General features: G+C 32.6%; 2 protein-coding genes and 1 pseudogene across 4 annotated transcripts; all 3 read left to right on the forward strand.

The window, feature by feature from the left end:
- The first annotated feature begins 2,369 nt into the window (after positions 1-2,369).
- LOC146952554 (uncharacterized) lies at positions 2,370-3,347 on the forward strand (annotated as a pseudogene).
- A 590-nt stretch (positions 3,348-3,937) lies between these two features.
- Positions 3,938-9,366, forward strand: LOC146952555 (ethylene-responsive transcription factor SHINE 2-like). Of its 3 annotated transcripts, none has more exons than XM_085702920.1 (4): positions 3,938-4,193; positions 4,753-4,967; positions 7,679-7,778; positions 8,734-9,366. In XM_085702920.1, the coding sequence occupies exons 3-4, from the start codon at positions 7,699-7,701 to the stop codon at positions 9,242-9,244; spliced, it is 591 nt and encodes a 196-aa protein (XP_085559046.1). In that variant the 5' UTR covers positions 3,938-4,193; positions 4,753-4,967; positions 7,679-7,698; the 3' UTR covers positions 9,245-9,366. The 3 variants fall into 3 exon arrangements, with proteins under 3 accessions (XP_085559046.1, XP_085559040.1, XP_085559054.1); XM_085702914.1 differs by having other exon boundaries at positions 4,867-4,967; XM_085702928.1 differs by lacking the exon at positions 4,753-4,967.
- Positions 9,367-15,524: 6,158 nt separating this feature from the next.
- Positions 15,525-19,509, forward strand: LOC146952556 (SPX domain-containing protein 2-like). Its single transcript, XM_085703094.1, has 3 exons — positions 15,525-15,956; positions 17,176-17,302; positions 18,651-19,509. Exons 1-3 carry the CDS (start codon positions 15,663-15,665, stop codon positions 19,064-19,066), a joined length of 837 nt encoding a protein of 278 aa, XP_085559220.1. The 5' UTR covers positions 15,525-15,662; the 3' UTR covers positions 19,067-19,509.
- Positions 19,510-19,727: the final 218 nt, after the last annotated feature.

Here is a 19,727-nt window from a genome sequence, read left to right on the forward strand (position 1 = left end):
ATTGATAAAGTACTTCGATATAATACAAATTTAAGGTCGCTAAAAATAAGAAGGATGTCTACCAATATGACCATATTCAAGTCTCTCAAAACTCATGTTTTCGAATCTGCAACGTTGACGAAGTCAAAGTTATTAATTAAATCTGCATTTGTTCAAAGTTAATCTTTTCAACCTGAATCAAATAATATCGTACTAAGATGGAATATCAAAGGTATCGTATAAAGACAGAAAATCAAAGCAAACAAAGTCGAATAAACACGACGAAATCACAAAAATAAACGAAAAAGTGTGTTTGGATGTTAGTGATGATATATATTATGATATGATATTATGTTTAGAATGTAAAAATTTAAAATTGAAAAAATGTCATTATGAAATAATGAATAAAATAGGATAAGATGTGAAATTATTAAGATAAACCATGTTATTCTTTTGCATGACGGTTTGGAAGATAGGTGGAAATGACAACTAACATATGATAAAGGTTATACTATTAGTGAGGCTCATCGTTTATTTACGGCGGTGAAACCGATGCAACATAATGAATTTCAAAATTTAATTTGGAACACATTTGTTCGGTTAAAAATCTCGTTTTTTGATTGACGCTTGTTACAAAATCGGTCATCAATTCAAGATAATCTTGTAAAGTAAGGGATTCTTCAACAAAATGTAAGTGTTTACGTATGTTTCTGTAAGCATCGACCATTTACTTTCGGGATGCACGATTTTTAGAAGCATTTGATTATTAGTTAGATAGTGGTTGGGTATTCATACAATTAGCCCTTTAAAGCAGTCTGACCACAGGGGTTATTTTTTGGCACACTCGGTGGTTTCTCTAATAAAATTAGGAAAATGTTAACCAGTGCCCCCGGGGCACTGGTTAAGGGAGCAAATATAGTAGCTTTTGCATTGGAAGTTGTGTAATCAATTTCTCAAAAGTAAAAAAAGTGTTACTTTTAATTCAAATTTTCCTTTTTTGGATTCCTTAACCAGTGCCCCAGGGGCACCGGTTAACAGGACCCATAAAATTATAATTTGGTTAGCCTATGTATGGGTCATCCGGAAGAAAATGAACTATCGTTGTATTAGGCAACAAGTGGATTCAATTGATCATTTGTTTAAAAAAGTAAAAATTTTATCTTTTAGGTAGTTGAAAGCAAAAAAACTCAACTTTAACTTTTGATCTTAATCATTGATCCTTTGATATATTTGAGGTTATCCCCTTAGCAGAGTTTATTTGTTGTATTCGATTGTTTGATTGTACCTTGTAAGTAATTTTTGTTCTTGCTGTTCTCTATGTGCACATCTTGTGCCGGAAAGAACCTTGGTATGATCGATATATGTTTCATTTTAGGTTGTATGAAAAAATGACAAACAATGTCTTCTAACTTATAAAATAAGAGGTCTTACTAACGAGTGCTCTCAGAACACTCTTTAAGAATCTTACATTTAAAAATTATTTTTAAAAAGTTAATTAAATATTACAAATTTCAATGCATTGAATACATAAATTTTCATAAAAGTTTACTATCAAAAGTCCTTAAAGACGGCCTTGGATGTACCTGTTATAAGTAGGAAAAAATACATCCTTCTTGATTCTAAATTTTAATAATCTATTTTCGTCGTTCTTTCAGAAAAAAATAAAAATAATCTATTTTCTTCATGTGTCTTCATACTTAGTGTACGGTATGTTGCCTTTGACCAGTAGAATAGTGTTGGTTACGTCGAATAATTTTTTTTATTTTTTATTTCTTTCTATAATTTATGTTACCAGTAGAATAGTGTTGGTTACGTCGAATAATTTTTTTTATTTTTTATTTCTTTCTATAATTTATGTTTTATTAGTAGATTTATTTTTGAAAGAATGTTTTATTAGTAGATGTATCGTGGACTACTTGAGATCTCAAAAATATGTGTAGATCTTTTTTAAATAGAGTTTAATCAAAATGCAGTGAACTTAAATAAGATAGTGGCTTGGATGTGGTTCTATAATTAGCTTGTTGCACTACCTACACGATGTCTATGAATGATGTGTTGGCTCTTTAGAATTTAGATTGTATCTCTCGGCTATATAAATTGTTATGGTGAGAGTTCTCTTGTATTTTCCATGTTTTTAATTTGCTTCCTCTCTGCTCTTGATAATAAAAAAAAAATAGTTTCCCCTATTGTATCTTGTTGATCAACTAATAGAGATCAATTATGATTCTCTTTTTGATTCAAATGAATACGTCAAGGAGGGATGTGAGTTTCTTAACTTCTCCAAAAAGTGTTAAGTGCGGAGTTGAGTTTTTTGTGATCTATTAAAATATGGATAAATTGCCAAAACAAATACTGGTTTGATTGGTTGTGTGTTCTGAAAATAATGTACAATGAAAATTTATAGAAAAAGGTGGAATAATTTGATTAATATTAAAAATGGGGTTGGTGTAGGAGGTGGTCGGTGGTTTGATACTAATGTTGGGCGGGAGGTAGGAGATGGTACACAAACTTTATTTTGGTGGGATCCTTGGATTGATGGTATGATTTTGAAAAATAGTTTTAGCCGCCTTTTTGATCTTGCTACTAATAAAATGGCTACGGTGGCTGAAATGTATTCGCTTGGGTGGGGGGAGGAGGGTGAAGCTTGGAAGTGGCGGCGTCGCTTGTTAGCTTGGGAGGAGGAGAAAGTGCGGGAGTGTAGTTATTTTTTAACTAATATTATTTTGCAGCCTACTCATTCTGACAGGTGGATTTGGCATTTACATGCATCCAACAAATATAATGTTACAAGTGCTTATAACCACTTGTTGTCATCAACAAATAACAACTTGATAGCTGATCACATAACTGAAATTTGGAATAAGGAAGTGCCTTTAAAAGTCAGTCTTTTTGCTTGGCGTCTGATGCGTAATAGGTTACCAACAACAGACAATTTAGTTAAAAGACAAATTTTACAACCAAATGCTCAACTTTGTGTGGGTGGATGTGGCATGATGGAAGACGCAAAACACTTGTTCTTCTCTTGTGATTTTTTTGGTAAATTGTGGTATGGTATTTCTCACTGGCTCAAGTACCACATAGTGTTTCCTGAACATGTGTCAGATCATTTGTATCAATTTGGCACCTTAGGCGGGTTTTCCAAAAGCAACCGCTCAGCTTTTAATCTCATATGGCTTTCTTGTGTGTGGGTAATTTGGATAGAAAGAAACGCTCGGGTCTTTCATCAAAAAGAGGTCCCGTTACATCAATTACTAGATAAAATTAAACTTCAATCATACTGGTGGCTGAAAGCGAACCGTCCTAGCTTTGCTTTTTCCTATCATTTGTGGTAGTTGAACCATTTACCTTGTCTGGGTATTTATCTGTAATGGGGGGTTTTTTTTCATTTGATCTTGTTTTTTTGTTACCCTTTGTTATGTGGTTGTAATTTGATACTCTTTCAGCTGGGGTTTTTGCACTATTTGTGCTGAAATTTCCAGTCTACAGTAATATATTTCATTTTAGCTTCTTCAAAAAAAAACATCTTGGCCTACAAGATCTAACCCTAACTCGTCTCAATCTACCATTCTCGCAGGTAGTGCATGTGTATGTGGAACCCCACGTTTTTTTAACATTATGTTGGTCTAATGTTGGTCTAATAGGCAAAATAATATATACTACCTCCCTCTCTAAATATTTTAAGTCAATTTTGAAATAGTTTATTGATTACTTTTTATAAAATCATCTTCAAATGTTTAACTAATTGTAAAAAAATCTTCAAGTGTTTAACTTTTTTGTATAATTATGTTTTTATCGAATATTCTTCAATCAATATACATTTTTCTAACCAATAAGCAAATAGATAAACCCAATATATATATATATATATATATATATATATATATATATATATATATTAATTTTTAATAAATTTAATAGTAGTATTATAAATATAAAATTAGTTTTATGATTAGCAGGGGCGACAGCACCCCCCAGCTAGCCTGGGCTAGTGCCCAGGCTCTGCTTCTACCTTGTTTGCAGTTTCATAGTTATGGTACAAGGTTATGGTTTAACTGCTGGCTATAGAAAGGGCAAAGTGTAAGTATCTTTCAAGGTTATGGTTTAACTGAATCCTCTGGAATTGGAGCTTCTACTGAGTATTTGGAAGAGAGTCGTAAGTATGGTACGGCGGGGTTAGTGTCTGCTTCCACGGAGGCTATGATTGTTTACATCGTGTATGTTTCTTTAAACTCTCTTTTTACTCATATTAATTATTTATTTAATTTTTAAACTTTTTTTATCTTTCTTAATCTCTAATCTGTGCTGTTCTTGTTGTTATTGCTGATTTTTTGTACTGTGATTTTTTATTCATGCTGATCAAGATTGGATTCTGTTTGCTGGGTTTTGTTTAATTCTCAAATGGGTTATTAAATTTCAAACCTTTTTGGATTTTTCTTTGATCTAATGTATTTTTGTTTTAGACTGTGATTTTTTTCTATAGGAAGAGTATTGGTTTTCTTTGATCTTTTGGTAGAAAATGTTTCTGTTTTTTCAAGAATGGTTCTGAATTGTTGATGAGTGATGGCATAGAATCCCTTTTGGTGTGTTTGGCTTGTTTTGCATTTTGTTTGGTTCTAATTGGAACCATCCTCTGCCACAAAAAACACACTTCCAAATTTGTTTCCCTTTATTTGATTTTTATATTTGATTTGGATTAATATTGGTGAGAAAAATAAGTCAATTGAAATTATGCCATTTAAGGACTCTTTGTGTACTTCCTGTGTTTACATTTAGATTTCTCACAAAGATCACATATTTGGGAATGTGCTGATTTTTAATTGTTAAAGTATTGATGATTCGCAATTTTACACTAAATCATCAAGAAAGTGTGAATATTGGTTGCTATAGTTATCATTGTACACTCGATGAAGAATAGCAATGAGCTGGGGAACCGATTTAGAGAAGATCAATCCAATCTAACTGTGTTAGCTTTTGGACCTTCTTACCAGGTATTATTTAGTTTTGTTTTGTCTTAAATGAAATAATTAGAGAGGAAGTTGAAAACTAACTGGTTTAGAAAAGATAATAGAGTCTCGTCGTAGATGAATATGATTTGTGTGGACTGTGGAGAACATGTATAGAAGTAGCATAAGGTGGTTAGACCGAATGGAAGATAGTCCAATAATCCGAGGTAAAATTTGTGATAAAATTTTCGCCCAGGCTCTATATAAATCCTGGCTTGGCCACTGATGATTAGTGAGTTAGTTACAACTCTGTTAGAAGTAAGTTACATAGTATGTCCCTGCAAACTTAACTCAGTTGGTAAAAACAATGCATAATATAGGTAAGATTTGGGGTTCAAACTTAAGCCACCACAAAAAGAAAGAAGTAAGTTACATCTTCTTTAAGAGATAGTTACGTCAACTAGTTAATCGTTCATAAGCTCTATATAAATAGAGCTTAATATGTGTATTCAATATGTTTTTCAATATGCAATTTCATGAATATCTTTTTTTTTTTTTTAAGATTCATGAATATCATTATATTCTCTATCTTTCTTATTTTTATTATTTTTCTTTTAGGAGATCCATCTCATTTATATGATCTTATTCACCCCTCTTGATACATTGATTACTAACAACTAATGATTCTCCCAATTCGGTCAACAATATTTTATTTTTACATGATGATAGTGCAACGATTCTAATACAAACACTATTATAAGGACGACTTGTTTTAAGTTGTTTCCCTATTTATTATACTATTTAAAGAGAGGATGAAAACATGGAAACGTGACACAATAATTTTTTATTGTTGGATACACATTCCTAAGAAAATCTTGTTTTTCTTTTATAGTACAGCAAGCCTGTGCTGTTACTGGTGGCATTTAACATGCACAAGTGTAAAACTTGTGCACCATGCACAAGTTTATTTCAACCACTAGATTAAAAAAGTGCACTGATTTTATCATGGTCTAGTTGTACTACATATTTTTCATTCTTTATCACGTTGTCTTCAACCTCAGTACAATAGATTTTTCCTTCCCTTTCTTCATCTTCTTCATTCTATTTATTCTTCATCTTCATCCATCTTCATACACACTCAAATCCAGAAAAATAAAATTAAAATTAAAAACTCAAATTCTTTTTTTAATCTTCATCTTTTCTTCTTCCAAAACTTATAAATTCTTAGATTACTTGATTTTAACTTACAAATTCATAAATTCATCAACTCAAAAACTACAACAACATATAATCTCATCACTACACAACCATCATAACCAACAACAACTCTAATTCTTCAACTCTAACTCTTCAACCCATAAATCTCCGTAAAAGGATCCAATTCTCTAATCATCCTCCAACTCTTACCTCTTCATCGTCTTTGATTCCATTAAATTTCCACTACTTAACAGTTCGATACACAATTTGCAGTAAGAGGATTCCACAGACAACAACTCAAAATAACACAATTAGGTCAAAATTGAATTTTGGGGGAAAAAAATTTGGGTTCGGTGAGGAGGGAAAGTAGGAAAGAGGACATAATTGAGTTCCTTGTCTTATCTATTAATCCAATTAAAGAAGCTTGATGAAAATCACCACATATGCAAGGCATTGTTTGTGATGGAATTGAAATGCAGTGTTCTGGTGAGAGTGAGTCTTCGGTCATACATGAGAAGAGGGGAAGAAGATGACTTTGAGTTTCCTCTTTTTAGCACTAAAATAAAAATAAGTGTGGACAGCCTTTTCTTAGTTTAAGGATTTTTTTTCTGGATTTAAGAATAAGTGCGTATTGTTATCGTTGGTTATGATAGTGGTGTAGTGATGAGATTATGTGTTGTTCTTGTTTTCTAGTTGATGAGTTTATGAATTCATAAATTAATGATTAAGTAATTTTGAGGATTCATTGATTTTGGGAGAAGAAAAATAAAAAATGAAGATTGAAAAATGAATTCTCATGGATTGAAGGAAGATTAAAGTGATTGGTGTTGATGGTGGTGGATCTCTCATGGAGGTTGATGATGAAGATAAAGTGAAAAAAGATATGATGCAGATAACCCACAATAAAATCAGTGCACTTTTTTAATCTAGTGGTTGGAATAAACTTGTGCATGGTGCACAAGGTTTACACTTGTGCATGTTAAATGCCACCGCTGTTACTTTTGTGGTTAGAAAAAAAGACAACTATAGTTTCTCATTTATTGAAGTTGCCTTTGGAAGCTAGTGACATGTCAAACTTGTGCAGCTGAAACTTTTAATGCACCCGTATGTTCAAATACTATTTCAAAAGAAATACTCAAGTATATACATATACATAAGTTGTGAACAAAAACATCGAATTAAGAAAATGGACTAGTTATTCCACTGAATAACATTCCATTGGTTCATAAATTTTCTTAATACTACATATTATGAAATACGTAATGCTTATTAACCGGCCTCATAATTACATAATATTATTTACATGATTCACGCAAAGACTTTATACAAATGTTTAACCTATGATTGGACTAGTTCAAACAAATTTCCATCTTCAATTCTACTTCCAACCACTATTCCACCGACAATCTATATAAGTCTCGCAAGGTGTATCGCAAACTTAGTATATGTTCCACATTTGGCATTGTACTATATATTTCCCCTCAACCTCAACCCATATTAATTTCATACACATTCATTATTCGTACCAAGTTCTTTGTAACTACTCTTTCTTTCTGCAGATACAAAGGGATTAGGCACCATGGTACAACGTAACAAGTTCAGGGGAGTTAGACAACGACAGTGGGGCTCGTGGGTCTCAGAAATTCGTCACCCTATACTGTAATATGCTTCTCAAACACTATAGTTTCATTATACTAATGCAATGCATTATAATGTTGTTATTTTCATAATTCTCACACCACATGCATATATGAACTATCATAATTTCCTCCCCCACTCCTTCTCACTAGTGTTCCAATGTAAATAATTTAAAAGTTTTTGTTACAAGTTTAATACTACCTACATCTTAAATACTATATGATTTTGTTGACTAAATCACGAGAATTAAGAAAATGTTTCGTAATGTTAATTCTATAAAAATTGATATAATTGAAGAGACTAGAGAGGAAAGTAGTTTATGTTCTCATCATATATTGTATTTATTGTTGGTCGTAGAAAAAAATACAAAATAATGTAATTGAAAGTTTAAAGAGGATCATATAAAAAATGGCAAGTAAATTTTTAAAAATATCTTATATTTAGGGACGAAGATACTACTATTATATGATAATATGATTTGAATAGTGAATATGAGTGGTGTACATATTTCTCACTTTACAAATCATTTTTGTGGAGTTGAGATAGACTCAAGTCAAGTTTCAGAAATAATATTGTGACTATGATTGATTTTAAATTAAAAAAAAATTGTCTTAGACTACAAGTTGACATGCGACATTAAAGTTTTTGGTGATTGTGGTTGAGACCAAATATTATGCATTACACAATATTAAAGATTGCAATTGTTCTTGCCAAAATTTGAACTCATTCTCCCAAATAATTTGTCTGTAACCAAAGCTCATCAAACACTTGAATTCGATCACTTGGTTTCGTCACCGTGATTTAAAGCCTTGATTGTGGTTTAAAGATTTTAGTGTAGTGTAACTTAAATGCATTGGTTTATTGTTAAACTTACATATATTATGGTAGCAAGACTCTAGAAATTTTGGTAAGAAATAAAACTAATTGCTTATGATGGATTATCTATGAATTCTGATTACATCTATCTTTTACACAGGAAGAGAAGGGTATGGCTAGGTACATTTGAGACAGCAGAGGCTGCAGCCAGAGCATATGATCAAGCAGCCATTTTGATGAATGGAAAAAATGCCAAAACCAATTTCCCTATACCAAAGGATCAAACAGAAGATGCCAATTCCATAACTTCAAATTGTGATGATAATAATAACTCTTCCCTCTCTTCAAATGCTCTTTCTGATCTCCTTAAACAAAAGCTTACAAAATGTTGTCAAAAACAATCTCAATCACTCACTTGTTTGAAGCTTGATGCTGATAATTCTCACATAGGAGTGTGGCAAAAAGGAGCAGGATCACATTCTGACTCTAATTGGATCTTAAGGGTGGAGCTTGGAAAGAAACATGAAGATGGTCATGAATCAAATTATGTGTCATCATCAGAAAAATCAGCACCTTATAGTACAATTGTTGGTGATTGTGCAGAGAAAAATGGGATAGAACATGAAGAGGATATTGTTACCATGCAGATGATTGAAGAGCTACTTAATTGAAACTATTTATGTGATACTTCAAGTAACCTTTAGGAGTCTCATGTTACTACTATAATATATATTAATAACATACTACTGTACTACATATGCATCACTGTGAATAAAAAATCGGGTTGACTAAAGATTACAAACTTTGTGTGGATTCTGGTTTTTCAAGAAGATTAATGAAATTTAAGTGAGGGGCTAATCTAAGGATGTAGGAAATCCAGCCTTATTCGCCAGGTGAATTTTTAACCAACCAGTATTTTCGTCCCACTCTTATACCATAACGAATTATAGCAACAATATTCATACCGGTACCACATGGTTGTGGTACCAATATGTATTTTGTTACAATAATCGGTTATGGCATTGAAGTTGGAAAAAAAAATACTGGATGATCAAAAAGATTCAGGGTGAAAATAGAGTGAATTAGGCTACGAGATATTTATAAGGAGAAAATGGTGAGTATCAAGGTCATTGTGGCATTACTTTTGAGTTTTTCTTTTTTTTGGGATTAACCGGATAATAGTTAATGTAGTGAGATTTCCTACATCCCACTATCTAGTATTACTATTAGTAAATAAAAGTTTTTCTGAAACTTAACTTCTTTTTTTTAAAAGGAAACTTGACTTCTTTATTGTATAGAAAATTAAGGATTATTATGTTTTTTTTTTGGTAGATAGAAGAGATGACAAAGTCATCATAAACTCGCATCCACAAAGTGGAGGTATTGGGGTTTGAACCCCGATCATGACGTCCGGCCTAACAATTTCGACATTTTTACCAGTTGAGTTAGGACTTATGAGACATGTATTAATTTTCTATTGCACACGATCGGTGATCCACCGCAATTTTTCTCTCTCCAGATTTTAACACAAGGAGAGCATATTTTCATATTTTGAATGAAGTCGATAATAAGATTCCAATAAAAAATAAAGTGTTTTAATTTTGGGATTGAGCCTTCTTTTTGTTATAAGAAAAATAAATTTAAAAAAAAAAAGTTTTTTAATTTTGAAGCATGAGCAAAAAAAAATTAAAGAATTAAGAGACTCACCTTCTTATCAAGAAGAAGAACACTATACAAATTTGATAGAAGAGTAGTGCTATTTATTGCGAGAAGGGGAGAAACGAAATTCGACGAAGCATAAGCTTTGTATTGGAAAAGTTAGGGAAAAGTCCGCATTTAGTGGCATTAATGGGGGTGGGTGACATCATCATATGATATTGAAATTGTGGTTTGTAAATAAGATGAAAATTTAAACTTGTGTGTGATGCATTTATAAGCTGATTTACAAACTTTGGGAGGTTGCAAATTTGGTGAAGGTGGGTAACTGTGATGTTTGAGTTTTAGTTGGAGAAGATAAATTGTGTGAGTGAGTAAGGATTGTGTGTGATTGAAAAAATTAAAGTAATCAAAACCACATTGGACATGAACCAGACTACTTAAAAAAATGCTTAATATCTCAAAGAAGACTTACTAGTCGTGTATAAACCTCTTGATTTTAAGTAGACAATACAAATACCATTAAGATGAAAAACGACATGAAATATAAGCACTTGGTAATCAATAAATGCCCCGAGATGAAAAAGATCAAATCAATATTCTTAACAAAATTAAAATCTAAGTGTTTTTTTCTAAGAAGAAGACAAAATTGAATATATTAAACACATGAGCTCCACACCCTCACAAAAAGTGTTAAGGTTACGACTTAATATAAGTTATAGCCAGCAAACAAAGAATAAAAGCCATAGCGAGTTATAGTGGATGCTTCAGGTGGGTTGTTTCAAGGTTATTTACTAAGGTTGTGGTGTTACGTCGTTGGGTCCATTTAATTTGGACCACTTGAACTTTAGGTCCAACTTGAACCATTGAAATGACTTACTATTGCAGGTTTGGATAAGTAGAAAAAATTCTCACCTCACCATAACAAGAAACAGTGTATCAATCCCTGTGCAATTTTGTACCGTTGGATTCATCTTAATCGTTGAGTGGCAAAAATGAGATAAGGAAAATTAAGAGAGAGAAAGTTCATCTTCTTTAATTTTCCTGTAATTTCTTCACCCACAGCCCATTGTCATCAATTGTTTTTTTTGTCCCCCAGCCTAAAATATAATATTCCCTCCGGTCACATTTATAACCAAAAAAACAACTTTTTAGGTTCATTGAATGATTAACGTATCTAGTCTATATAAAGACCAAACACATTAAATATTCAATGAATCTAAAAAAGTGATTTTTGCTTATAAATATGACCAGAGGGAGTATCTAGCTATGTTGTGAATGGCTTTTAAGTATTTAACCATTGAAGAATTTTAGTTACATAGATTTAGTGAACAAATGGAGATATTTAATATAACATAAAATTTGGTATTATTGAATTCGATAAATGTAAAGTTATCAAAATATCATGGATGTATTTGAGATTTTGGTTTATCTTCAAAACACAAACAAATAATATTCATCTTAAGCGCCGTTAAGAAGAACAAATCTGCACAATTTTTCATTATCAGCATAAAGAGATATGTAAAAGAAGATGGGAGAGACAAAGTGCGGAGCCTCCGGTCCGTCGCCGCCGGCAAACATGATTACCCGTTCTAAGGCGGTAAGGCCACACCGTCAAGGTGGTTCTTTCACGTTTTAGAAGATCCAGAATACCCAACTTTGTAAAATATGCTAAAAAATAATTATTCAATACACTCAAGTCCATGTAAGCATGGATTGCTATTTTACTTGTTGATGGGCCTGTTTGGTTCAGCTTCTGCCCAGCCAAAAGCAATTCTCTACAGTGCCAAAAGCAATTCTAGCCAAAAACAACGTGTTTGGTTTGGCTTTTCAGAATTGCTTTTATCCTCCAAAAGCAATTCTCCATGAAGCTACAAATCCTAGCTTCTAGCTTTTCTAGAATCAATTATAAACAGTAAATATTATATTTTATTATTACAACCTATTATTTTCCTTTATTGCCCTTTATCAATTCTCCTTCTTTATCAATTCTCCTTTAGCTATGTCTATTTTAGTAATTGTACATTCAAAAGCAATTCTACATAATTGTATCCAAACATAAATCAATTCTCTCAGAATCAATTCTGTCAGAATCAATTCTATCAGAATCAATTCTGTCAGAATCAATTATATTCAAAGCTGAACCAAACACACACGGTTGTCAATACTCAATCTGGTGTGTTGCAATATTTTATTAATAAATCAATGGCCAAAGTTAAATTGGTCCAAGTTGGACCCAAAGTTTAGGTGGTGCAAGTTAAAAGAAACCTACGTTGTTGGCACCACTGCGACAGGTTTGTCGAGTTCAATGTGATGTCGCTCTTGCTTCAAGATCGTAATTACATTATGAGTCTTTTACCTTATTGATTCCATGGTAACATTCTCTCCTCTATCATCGAGGTGAAACTCATTTGAGGTCAAACAAATACCCAGGTTACATTGTTTTCATCAAATAATTACCAATAAGTGATGAATCAATAAGGTAACAATGAATGCGTGCCCCTAGGTCCTAACTCGATCCTAAACCTATGGCTGGTGTTTTTTAGTGAGGCTTGTTTTGTTCTGAATTTAATGAATGTACTTGCCCTTGGTCAACATCTAGAATGAGCAATGGTACATGAAGCCGAGGACGTAATACTTGAAGATATGTGAAATTTGAAATTCAAGATTCTGTACGGAAAGATACATGTAAAATACTTGTATCTAATGGGTAACGAGTATGTACTACAGTAACAAAATTTTAAATGAGTCTTTTTTTTTTTTTTAAGGAAAATGAGTCTTTAATTATCCACCTTGTTAGTCGAAATAGTCTTTATAATACCATATCAATCCTTACGGCCATATCAACATTTATAAGTATTTATTTATTGTCATATAAATTCATATTAAAAAGAGCTATTTTTTTTGAGAGAATATTAAAAAGAGCTATTGTCAACATTAAAAATTATTTTAACGTCAAAGACTATTTTATCTAAGGGTTAAATAAGTAAATGATCCCCCAAAATATACCAACATTTGATTTTAGTCCCTCTAAAATATTCATCAAGCCTTTGGTTCCTCTAAAACTTTCTATCTATGAAATTAATCCCTACTTTTATTCAACTCATGTCCAACCTTCATATTTTTCAATAAAATTTTTCAGAAAATAGTAAAATATTATAACAATCTCTCCAAAAAAAAATTAGAATTGTTTAACAAAACATGAATTAAATATGAATTTTTATGTTTTTGGTGCTAAAAAATTCATAATAAATTCATGTTATGTTAAAAAATTCTAATTTTTTTTAGAAAATATTGTCGTAATTTTCTACCCATTTTAGCAAAATTTTATTAAAAATATGAAGGTTAGACACGAGTTGACTAAAAAATAGTGAGTAATTTCATAAATGGAAAATTTTGGGGGGACCAAAAACCTAAGAAATTTTTTAGAGAGACTAAAATCAAATGTTTGTATACTTAGAGGGACTATTTACTTATTTAACCCTTTATCTAACCAAAATTGAGTGAATCGTCAACATCGTCCCTGAATTTTCACAGGTCGGCCAAATTCGTCCCTCAATTATGCGAAATATCAATTTAATCTCTGAATTTGGTAAATGTCAATCAAGTTAGCCCTTCTGTTCAAACGGAGCATTAACGGGGCTGACGTGACTGTTAACCTCTCACATGTCAGAAGCCACGTAGGCAGGGACTAATTTGGCCGATAATAAAACATTTCAAAGGACTAAATTGATTGATTTGCAGAAAACGTTTTGGCTTTCTTCCCAAACGGCTCTTTTCTTTCCCAACGGCTCTTTCTTCCCCAATTGTGTAAAATTGGAACCCTAATTACACAATCTGCAATCTACACTCCAAAATCACCAAAATTTCCTATAATAATAAGTGGTCGTTCTTCCCCAATTCAAAAAACTTGAAACCCTAATTTTTTTCGTATTGAATCTGAAAGCCAAAATCCTCAAAATTTCTTGAAGCAAAACTATTGAAATTGAATCTGAAATGATGGGGTGGGAATATGGGAAAAAACAGTTATGAAAGTCGGGCTTCATCTTCAATCTCCAAGTTTAATGGTGATGCGAGAGTGTTTGAATGTTGGTGTCCTAGAATTTGTGTTAATAGAAAATCTAATACTTCAAAAAACGCAGGAAGGCCATCAAATTTGCTTGTTTGAGGTTTTTAACATGGTATTGTATTGTTCTAGGCGTGTGTAAAGTTCTAATGAAAAGAGGTTGAAGATGATTCAGAAATGTAACATTTCTGTAATAATATTTCCATCAAATTGGTCCTTGAATTATTTCTCTATCTATCAAATAGATATATACGTTATATTAAAAACCCATCAAATAAGTCCCTGAATTGTTTAATCAGATATCAAATTGATCCTTGAAGCATATATGTACAAAATGATAACAAAATAAACAAAATGATAAAAACTTAAAACAAAAAACAAAAAAACGGACAAAAAAGGGTGAATACGAACACAGAAACTTGATATACTAGAGGAAAAATGTTACCTTTAACCACAGCCGAACACAGAAACTTCAAAAACGTGAGAATCACCGAAGATGATGATGATTTTGCAGAGGTGAGAATGGAGAAAGTATTAGCAGGAAGGAGAAGGGTCAAGGGTTTTTGATATTTCTGAGTGAAATGTGAGGAAGGAGGTATGGGTAATACAGGGGCAAAATTGAAATAACAAAAAAAATAAAACTGAAAAGTGAAAATTGGAATTTTTCCACTATCCATCAAATTAGTCCTTGAACACGTGGCTTCCTTTTGCCACGTGTACAAGACAACACAGGGCAACATATCAACATGGCTAATGAAGTACTTGACGGAGGGACCTTTTTGATAGACGTCTAACAAATTCAGAGACTAAGTTGATATTTGACATAATTAAGGGACAAATATGGCCGATCCGTGAAAATTTAAGACGAATTTGATGGTTCACTCAACAAAAATTGCGGTTAATTCGTTACACATAGAGTCAACCTAACTATTACCTGAATATATTTCGAACACAAAAATAGGCAAACGCAGTGACGCACGCAGATAAGAAAGAGCAGCACAAGATAGTAACTAGTAACAAACAAACAACTGTAACAAGTAGTACAGCTAAAAGAAGAAAGACAAAAACCACCGATAAAAAAGATTAGAAGAAGAAGAAGAAGAAGAATACGAGCAAGAATATTCCATTATTCTTCTCCATATAGAATATTCTATATCCGGAACCATTTTTTTATTTACTTTTTTAAATCCCCACTTCCATATATATAATTTTCACACTTTTTCTAATCCAAATTACTCATTATCATTATTCTTATTCTTTTCCTTAACCATTCAAAACACCGTTGCGTTTCGTAAACGCGATTTTGAGAATAATCGATTCTTTCTTCTTCTTCTTCTTATTCTTCTTCTTCTTCTTCAGAAGCAACGATGAAGTTCTGGAAGATTCTCAACAACCAGATCGAACAAACGTTACCGGATTGGCGTGATAAGTTTCTTTCTTACAAGGATCTTAAGAAACAGTTAAAACTCATTGTTCCTAAAGAGATTGATTCTTCTTCTTCTTCTTCTTCTTCGAAACGGCGTCGTTTGGATGAGGATGGTGGTGCTGAAGGAGAGGTTACGAAAGAGGTTAATGATTTTCTTAGGTTGTTGGAGGTTGAAATTGAGAAATTTAATGGTTTTTTTGTTGAGAAAGAAGAAGAATATGTTATCAAATGGAAGGTATATTTTTAACTTTAATCCATTATGGTTTATGATTATTTAATTTTTTTTGTTGTAATATGGTGTATTGAGAATTAAATTTAAGATTTTTATTTGTGCTATGAGAGAATATCAGAGACCAAGATTATAGTTTTGTCAAATTCATGTTTTTTTGAAGTATTAATATGAATGTTTACATGTGAAACACTGATACAGACACAAGTGATACCGACACATGTTAATAATTTGAGAAGATGACATAATTCAATGTAGTCTGACACGTGTCAGAATTCAGACACAATTTAGATCAGAATTGTCGGTGCTAGAAAGATTTGTACAACTCCATTTCATAATCTATGATGCTTGTGAAATCCAATGTATGATTATTTTTGGAGTAAAGTTGAGTTTGAAGAAATCAAGCGGTACCGTGATTTTGTTGAAGTTTTTGCTACAATCATGGCGACACATTGTGATTGTAGCAAACTCACTCCAAATCCAATCATGCAGTTAGTGGATTAAATAGGGGTGTAATAACCTTAAATATCAATGAATGTGGAACAGAGGGGGTAACATGTTAGAATGTATGAATTTTAACATGGGTAGTTGTTTGCTCTTGATGGTTTAGAAGTCCTTTCCTTTTCAATTGTCAGCATATATTGTAATTCTGGAAAGGCATGCATGACTCATACTTTTGATTTTAGCAATCTTTTCTGTTCTTGGACTGTTGGTGGAAGGAGAAAAATGTTCTAGAAACTTATCCTCAAAGTAAAATGGACTATTAAAATAATCTTATAATAATTATGAGTATTTTGAACAATAATATTCTGTTTTTCCATCTCAATACGAATAATTTTACCACCGGGGTCTAGCCAAGGGCCTGATGCGCCTTGTCTGTGTTGTAAAAAAAAAAGTATAATCTTAGTGAAGAACCGTACATGTATTTTAGCCGAGTGATTTTATGACTAGAAGCTAATGTAAACTGTGTTTAATCTTTAGCTGACATATATTATTATAAAAGTAGTGCTAGTGATAAACAATTACACATATATATTGCCATATGTCTGCAATTTTCACCTTGTTCTGCATAGTTACACCAACTTTTATATCGCCATATGTCTGCAATTTTCACCTTGTTCTGCATAGTTACACCAACTTTTCAATGTCACAGAGACGTGACTCCTTGAGATGTGGACCTAGCGTATTCCATTTCTAAGAACGACTTCTTATGTTTGCTATGCAGGAATTGCAAGACAAAGTTGCCTGGGCCAAGAGTTCTGATATCGAGTTGATGACAGTAGGGAGGGAAATAGTGGATTTTCATGGAGAGATGGTTTTGTTAGAGAACTATAGTGCACTTAACTACACAGGTAATTTTTGTCAGACCCTGTGCATGAATTTTAAGTGACAGATTTCTTTTGCCTCATGGGATAGTAACATATGGTATTTTGCTTTTTTGAAGTACACCTCATTTGCAAAGTATTATTGTTCCGCGTTTAAGTTGAGCATATGATTTAGTTCTTGAATTATTCAAATTTGTTGTGTCAATCCCTATCATTTATAATATGAGAACCAATGAGAAATGAGTTTGGACCTCTAAGAACTGAATTATCATACAATTACATTGAAGACTAAATTGCAAAGTCAATTAAGATGTTTAGTCAGATGAAGTTATAAGAAAATCATGGATTTTACAGTTTTAATTCTATTGACTATCGTTTGCAACCATATTTTGCAAATAAGATGGCTATGAACATTTTGTTTAAAAAATGAGTTTGCATTTCTAAACTGAGTCAGGGTTTTACTGATACTCTTCTCATTAAATACATCAGAGTTATTCTTGTTTGGCAGTAGATGGGTGCATAAAATCAAGTGAGTGGTTAAACACAATATAATCAGATAGGAAAACTAGGGTGTGTAATAGTCACATAATTCGCGGTTCGTTCCGGTACGCGGTACGGGTACGGGTTCGCGGTACGCGACAGGAGAAGAATTCGGTACGTATAGGGGTATACAGCTTCGGTACACTCCGGTTCGTAGTACTAATAATACCTAAATAAATATAGTGAGCTATAAAAAAAAGTATTTTTTTTTACAAAAACTTTTAATTACAAAAAATATATTTATAGATTTTCTAAAAAAAAGTAGTTTAGTTAAAAAAGAAAAGAGTTTACTTCTTAAAGAAATCACTAGGTCATACACTTATATTATTATTTTCTGCAGAGTTAGCAATTCAAAATTCTTTGGGCCAAATGCAGCAAAGTCCAATATAAAAAAATGGTCCAACAAGAGAAAAGCCCAATTTCCACAATAACCCAAATTTTATCATCTTCCTCATCTGCTCAAACAACAGCCGCCACCACTGTTCCAAACCTAATTTCTTCTACCAAGTTTCTCACTCTCCACTCTTTGTTCCTGTTCTTCTCACTCAGTCCTCAACTCATGGTGATTCATTTTATAGTTATTTTGTAGTCTAAACCTTTTTTTCAACCAATCAGCGATAACCATGCTTTGGTACTCTTGGTTCGCTGGTTTGTGCGTACCAATACGCCGAAGTACCCGAATTCGGTACTCACGTACCAATTCGCAATTCTCCCTTGATTACACGAATTATGTGACTATGACAGTAGGTGAAAGATGATTTCTTTGACTAGGTTGGGTTTTTGTGATAATGAATGCTAAGAATGATTGTGTTTTCTTCTCTCATTCTTTGTGCAGGTTTGGTTAAGATAATAAAGAAATATGATAAGCGAACTGGTGCACTACTTCGGTTACCTTTTATCCAAGATGTCTTGAACCAGCCATTCTTCAAAATCGATGTGCTTAACAAGCTTGTGAAGGAGTGTGAGGTGATGCTAAGCATTATTTTCCCCAAAAGTGGGCCTCTAGGGCAATCCTTATCAACTAGTGAGGTTTTTGAGGAAGTTGCACGTGAGACCACGACTGCAAATGAAACTAAGGAGACACTAGACCATGTCCCAAAAGAACTTTCCGAGATCCAAAATATGGAGAACATTTTCATCAAACTAACTACATCAGCACTGGATACTCTGAAAGAGATTAGGGGTGGAAGCTCAACTGTAAGCATATACTCATTGCCTCCTCTGCATAGCGAGACTTTGGTAGAGGATTGAAAGAAAATAACAGGATAGGTGCTGAGTTTAGCTCTTCGTCTTCGCTTGTTTCCTGTTTGTCTTCTGTGGAGAGATAGTAGCCAATAGATCATGGCAATAACTTGTGATAGGTCCTGTCCAACATTGTCTTTTCTATGTTGAGAACACACACTGAATGAATTCGGATGGAAATTTGGCCTCCATTTTGGAACAGTGTCTGATGGTAGATGGATGCAGCATGATTATTATTCTCTTTTTCCGTAATAATGTAAAATTTTCCCCAGGGTTATAGGTGTCATGCACTATCTTAAATTGGCATCTAGCTCGTATCAGTATGCTAACAATGTGTGGGTTTTATGTAGATAATAACTAGATTATCAAACATTTGGTTAGAAAGAGGGTGATTGGAATTTTGTAATGCATATGCTAATTTTGTAACTTCGATATTATATTGTTTGGAGAAATATTTCCTATGCATGGATAGCCACCTTGTCACTGTACAGGCAAGGTCTTGGCTCTTGGGCAAACCGAAATTTAAATTATTTGGTTGCAATGAAAAGGTGAAATTCCGATGCACCACATGATAAAATGTAGCAGTAAAATTTAAGTCTAGCTTCAGAGACAATCAGTTCTTTGAAAACCATTTTAAGACAGTAGTTTTTGTTTATTGAAAAGAATTAAA

Source organism: Medicago sativa, chromosome 1 (assembly GCF_051527215.1).
Source record: "Medicago sativa cultivar Bolivia chromosome 1, Bolivia_mono, whole genome shotgun sequence".
NCBI lineage: Eukaryota > Viridiplantae > Streptophyta > Magnoliopsida > Fabales > Fabaceae > Medicago > Medicago sativa.